This window comes from Argiope bruennichi, chromosome 9 (assembly GCF_947563725.1).
Source record: "Argiope bruennichi chromosome 9, qqArgBrue1.1, whole genome shotgun sequence".
In the NCBI taxonomy this organism is placed as follows: Eukaryota; Metazoa; Arthropoda; class Arachnida; order Araneae; family Araneidae; genus Argiope; species Argiope bruennichi.
The window spans coordinates 60423090-60429620 of NC_079159.1; the positions used below are offsets into that span (position 1 = coordinate 60423090).

At 34.3% G+C, this 6531-nt stretch overlaps 1 protein-coding gene across 1 annotated transcript; it reads left to right on the plus strand.

Moving 5' to 3' along the window:
• Positions 1-440: 440 nt before the first annotated feature.
• LOC129984960 (uncharacterized) lies at positions 441-5598 on the plus strand. Its single transcript, XM_056094899.1, has 3 exons — positions 441-1510; positions 1611-4101; positions 4207-5598. The coding sequence occupies exons 1-3, from the start codon at positions 441-443 to the stop codon at positions 5596-5598; spliced, it is 4953 nt and encodes a 1650-aa protein (XP_055950874.1).
• The last annotated feature ends 933 nt before the right edge of the window (positions 5599-6531 follow it).

Genomic DNA, 6531 nt, shown 5'->3' on the forward strand with positions numbered 1-6531 from the left:
ATCTACTAGTTATTCAATAAAGAAGAGCAGATTGCCATTACTTAATAAATAATTCTTATTTAAATTTAGTTGGGTTTCTATTCAAATTTTCATTATTTGGTTGCCAGATTCAAAGTAATTCCAAAACGTCGCTGTTACCGCCTTGTTGGCGCCTTTTGTAAGGAATGTGGCAAACCTACGCTGACTTGGCTTCAGCGATAAAATTATTGTAACCCTGCTGACATGGGATCAGTTTGAAAAACAGTTTCGTACTGAGGAGTTCGTTGCGGGGTCGTTGCACCTCGATGAAATAAAAAGTTGGCTTTCGAATTGTCGTTTGATTTTTAAAAGAATACAGTCCACTTATTAAAAAATTGAATGAACCTGCTTACTCATAAAAAATTTGGTTCGCTCGCGGAGTTTGAATTTTAATTAAATTTCGATTTGAATAGTAAATAATAATGGAGATAGACATTACTTCGTTAAATAGGACTCGTGGTGGAATCAAGGCGCAAATAACCAGACTATTAACGTCAATAAAGGATCGGCAGTTTGAGGATGTTGAAATAGAAGAAATTGAAGTCAAGTTGGAAAAAGTGCGTAAATTAAATCAACAGTTTGAACTTTTAAGACAATACTACTACAAAGTTGTGAAAAGAGATGAAGATTTAGTGGAAATTGAAAATAGCTTCGAGGATATCGACTCGGATCTCCTAAAATTGGAGGTAAGCTTGAAAAAACTTTTTAATAATTGCATGCAGGAAAATGGGAATGCAAAAATTAATAAATCTAATGATGTTAATATCAAGCTGCCAGAAATCCCATTACCAAAATTTTCGGGTAATTTTGAAGAATGGAACATTTTTAAAGCTCAATTTGATTCGTTAATTTCTTCTAACAAACAACTTTCAGAGTCGCAAAAGCTTTATTATTTACAATCATGCTTAGTTGGAAGTGCGGCTCGGATGATATCGAATGACGATACATTTCATTCCTTATTGAAAGCTTTGGAAGACAGATTTGATAATAAAAGACTTATTGTTAATACTCACATTAATGAAATATTTTCGATTGAAAAGTTGCACAATGAAAGTGCCAAAGATTTAAGATCATTAGTTGATCATTTACATAAATATTTAAGAGCTCTAAAATTATTGGATTTAGATTTGGATAAACTAAGTGAAGCTATGTTGATTAATATTATTATGCAGAAATTGGATAAAGAATCGCGTAAACAATTTGAAATGACTTTGACGTCAAATGAGCTAACTGATTGGGAAACCTTCATAACATTTATTAAAAAAAAATGTCAAATTTTAGAAAATTTGCAAAGTAATATTGTTCAACCACCAAAATCGAAATTTATTTCCCAAAGTTCTAAACCTCGTACTTTGGTAACAAAGGTAAATGACACTTCATCAAAGTGTCCTGTTTGTCGTCTACCAGCAAATCATCCTATCTATAAATGCAAAAGTGTTCTTGATTTAAATGCTGTGGAACGTTTTAATATGGTTAAAAAAACTCTCTCTGTGTGTGTTGTGCTTAAAACCAGGGCACAAATTAGCTTTTTGTCGCCAATCTAAGTATTTGTGTAACATCTGCAATGGTAATCACAATTATCTCTTGCACAGACATCGCAAACCTTCGATCGGAGGAGAAAATGTTACTCATTCCGAAGCAATTCCATCGGAGCCGAGGGCTGATTTATCTCCCACAGATGTGACCTTGGCCGATTCACAGCATACTTCCTCTGCCTGCTTAGTCGTAAAAAATAAAAGCGTTCTACTTCCAACTGCAATAGTACTTATTCAGAATATTTATGACCACTTCTCGAGGGCTAGAGTAATACTAGATAGTGCTTCTCAGGCAAATTTTGTAACAAAGCAGTTTGCTGACAATGCGAATTTGCGAAAACAAAAAATAAATACCTCGGTTTCTGGATTGGGAGGAATTTCTACTTCGATTGAATATGAGGCTGTTGCAAATATAGCCAATTGTAATGGATCTTTCTTTTTATCACAAACCTTTTTTGTAATAGATAAAATTACGGATATGGTTCCGGCAACAAATGTTAATTTAGAGAATTTAGAAATTCCACAGGTTATGCTTGGTGATCCGGAATTTACACGGAGTTCCAAAATCGATGCCCTTTTGGGTGCTGAAACCTTCTTTGAAATTGTTAAGGGTGAACAAATACGTTCATCTCTAAATTCATTAATATTTCAAAATACTGTATTTGGTTATGTCGCTGGTGGCTATGTAAATACAAATAATCAGGAGCCATGTACTAATTTATGTACTTTAGTTTCCCGAAATGAAAATATTGAAAAAGTAATCGAAAAATTCTGGTTAGTGGAAAATATTAGTGAAGAAAATACTATTCTTAGTAGTGAAGAAGAGTTTTGCGAGGCTCATTTTAAAGAAACCCACACCAGAAATAAGGATGGTCGATTCGTAGTTAAAATGCCGATGAAAGAAGGTTTGTTGGGTGATTCTAAAGCCTTAGCCAACGTTAGACTTAACCAAACAGTTAAGCGATTGCATAAGAATCCCATGATGCAAAATTTATATAAGGAATTTATTGCAGAATACAAAAGTTTGGGTCATATGGAAAAAGTGAATAATGACCTTTGTGAAGGATATTATTTGCCGCATCATGGAGTTTACAAACCTAAAAACTCAACCATAAAATTAAGGGTTGTATTTAATGCCAGTGCCCCTAGTACATCGGGACAAAGTCTAAATGATTTGCTTCTTGCCGGTGCAGTGAAAGAAAATATTTTTGAAATAATGACTAGATTTAGGACTTATAAATACGCATTTACGGCAGATATTAAAAAGATGCACCTTCAAATATTAATTGATGAATCGCAAAGAAATCTCCTAAAAATATTATGGAAAGATGATATGAATGAGTTTCCAACTACTTATCGCCTTAACACTGTCACTTACGGCACAAAATCGGCTCCATTTTTGGCCATTCGTTGTTTGAAGCAACTCGCTTTGGATGAAGCGAAAAAATTTCCGTTAGCTTCGCAAGTTACACTAACAGACGTGTATATGGACGATTTCGTCTCGGGTGCTGCTACTTTAGAAGCAGCCCAGGAATTACAAAGGCAGTTGATACAAATGCTGCAAACTTGTGGCATGGAGCTTCATAAATGGACTTCAAATTCCTCTGAACTCATAAATAATAGCTCTGAGGATACTAACCAACAATATTTTCTTGTTGATCGACATTCTTCAGTAAAGGCTTTGGGTCTGAATTGGCAACCAAAAGAAGATTATTTTCTCTTTAAGGTAGACTTAAAGATCAAGCCTTTCTACACTAAAAGAGACGTGTTATCTGTTATCGCTCGTTTGTATGATCCATTAGGTCTCGTTGGTCCTGTTATCACAAAGGCCAAAATTTTCATGCAAAAATTATGGATCCAACAATTGAACTGGGAAGATACTCTCCCTCAGTCAATTCAGCCAGAATGGTCGAATTTTGTGACATCTTTGAAAGTAATTGAAAATCTCAAAGTTCCTAGACATATCTTGACAGAATCTTATGAAAGAACTGTTATAGTAGGTTATGCTGATGCTTCTGAAGCTGCTTTCGGAGCGGTAGTTTACATGAAATCTATTATGGAAGATGGCACAGCTGTCAATAAACTTATTGCCAGTAAATCAAGAGTCGCTCCCATTAAAGTAATTTCGATCCCTCGTTTGGAGTTGTCAGCGTGTCTCCTTCTGTCGCAGTTGATAGAAAGAATTCGTCCTTCTCTTCAGATGCTAATCAGTGAAACAATCTGTTACACCGATTCAACAATTGCACTTGCCTGGATAAAGACACCTCCATATAAACTAAAAACTTTTGTCGCTACTCGAGTATCAACGATACAAACTCTAACAGAAAACTTCCAGTGGAAACTTATTTCTTCACAACTGAATCCTGCTGATGCAATATCTAGAGGTTTGAACCCTCATGAACTATTAACCAACGACTTATGGTGGTGTGGTCCTGACTATTTACCGGACTCTAAAAATTATTCTAATGTTGAACTTGATGAGTCTGCAATTTCAGATGAACAATATCTGACTGAACTTAAATCACAGTCAAACATTAGTTTATCGTCTGTAAATAATATTTCATTTCTAGAGGATTTTTTAGCCATAAGTAATGACTATGTAAAATTAATTCGTGTATTTAGTTTTATTTGCAGGTTTTTATTCAATATTAAGAATAAAACAAAAATTACCGGTCCAATCACAAATAGTGAATTGGAAAAAGCAAAAAGGAAATTAATGGAGATTATTCAGGTAAGTGAATTTTATAAAGAGATAAAGGCCCTAAAAAACGGAGTAACTTTGAAGAAGGGTCCTATAAGTCATTTAAATGCTTTTTTAGATGCAGACAATTTGTTAAGAGTAGGTGGTAGATTGGTTCATGCAGATGTAAGTTATAACTATAAACATCAGATAATACTGCCTAAAAAGCACAAAATTACCACTCTAATTTTCCAGTATTATCACTTAAGGAACTTTCACGCAGGACCTCAATCATTATTACATTTTGTTCGGCAAGAATTTTGGCCCATTGGAGGCAAAAATATCGCAAGAAAGGTTGTGCGCAACTATATAACTTGTTTCAGGTGCAAACCTACTCCCTTAAACCAATTAATGGGGAATTTACCTCCAGAGCGAGTAAATCCCAACCCTGTATTTTCTAACACAGGTGTAGACTTTTGCGGTCCATTTTTCATAAGGTACAAACATCAAAGAAAGGGTAATCTACATAAGGTGTATGTAGCTATTTTCGTTTGCCTAGTTACTAAGGCTATACATCTTGAAATAGTTTTTGACTTGACATCACAAGCATTTATTGCTTGCTTGAAAAGATTCTTCTCACGTCGAGGGAAATGCTCAACTTTATTTAGTGATAATAGTAAAACCTTTATAGGAGCCAACAAAGAATTGAAAAAACTCGCTTCACTTGTTAATTTTCCAGATGAAAATTTATCAAGGTTTTTGGCAATGGAAAATATCTCCTGGAAATTTCTTCCCCCTCGGGCCCCTAATTTCGGAGGACTCTGGGAGTCTGGAGTTAAGTCCTTCAAGCATCATCTAAAAAGAACTGTTGCTGATGCAAAATTATTTTATGAGGACTTTTTAACTGTTATTACTCAAATAGAAGGCATCCTAAACTCAAGACCTATCTCACCTTTATCTTCCGATGCTTCGGATTTAGAACCATTAACTCCAGGCCATTTTTTAATAGGCAGGCCCATAAATTCTATCCCAGAGCCTTCAGTAATAAATGAACTAGACAGTAAATTAACCCGTTGGCAAAGACTGACAAAAATAGTAGAACAAATCTGGAAACGCTGGTCGATTGACTATCTAAATCATTTGCAAGACCGGAAAAAATGGCGATTTTCAAACAATAATATTAAGGAAAATGATATGGTTATACTAAAGGAGGATAACCTTCCACCTTTTAAATGGTGTCTTGGAAGAATAAGCCAAGTTATTCCCGGACAGGACGGCAAAATTCGTGTTGTAATTGTCAAAACTAAAAATGGTCATTTTAAAAGACCCATATCTAAAATTTGCCTCCTACCCATTCAGACTTGATTTTCTAATCTGTACATAAAAAAAAACTGTATATTATTCTGAACATATTCAAATGTTTATTTTCTATTTTTACATATTTAATTGTACATTTATGCTTTATACTTATTTATATTTCTATGTCTTTTTTTATATATATTTTCATGTTTGAACTCGAAAAAAAATTTTTTTGTTGTATATTGTGGATTATAACTTTGAATGTTGTATTGTAACTGGTGTTGCATAAACACGCAACGCGGGGTGGAATGTTACCGCCTTGTTGGCGCCTTTTGTAAGGAATGTGGCAAACCTACGCTGACTTGGCTTCAGCGATAAAATTATTGTAACCCTGCTGACATGGGATCAGTTTGAAAAACAGTTTCGTACTGAGGAGTTCGTTGCGGGGTCGTTGCACCTCGATGAAATAAAAAGTTGGCTTTCGAATTGTCGTTTGATTTTTAAAAGAATACAGTCCACTTATTAAAAAATTGAATGAACCAGCTTAACTTATGGTAAATTCGTACCAGTCGCTTCTCGTGCAATATACAGTTTCATATTTTTTAGAAAATTGTTCTAGCATGTCATTGTGATAAATGCATTTGAATTCCAATAAAAGCATTCGAGCAAGATACTGTACCTTTTTTGACATCACCACATAACACATATGTTTATTCTGGGTTTTTTTTAGCAGAGAGCACGCACTACACGATACTTCGTTTCCGTCACGATTTTTCATTTTTCCCGTGTCTTTCAATGAATGTTTAATGCTCACGGTCAATACAACCAATATAAAATATTTTGAAGTAAAATACTGAATTTATATTAAAAAATGAAAGACAGTCACAGGAGAACAGCGAATGTCCTTGATAATTCAAATATTTCAATATTCACATCTAGTGACTAATATCGGATATTGTTGAAATAAGAATGTATGTATGTAGATGCATATCCAATAAA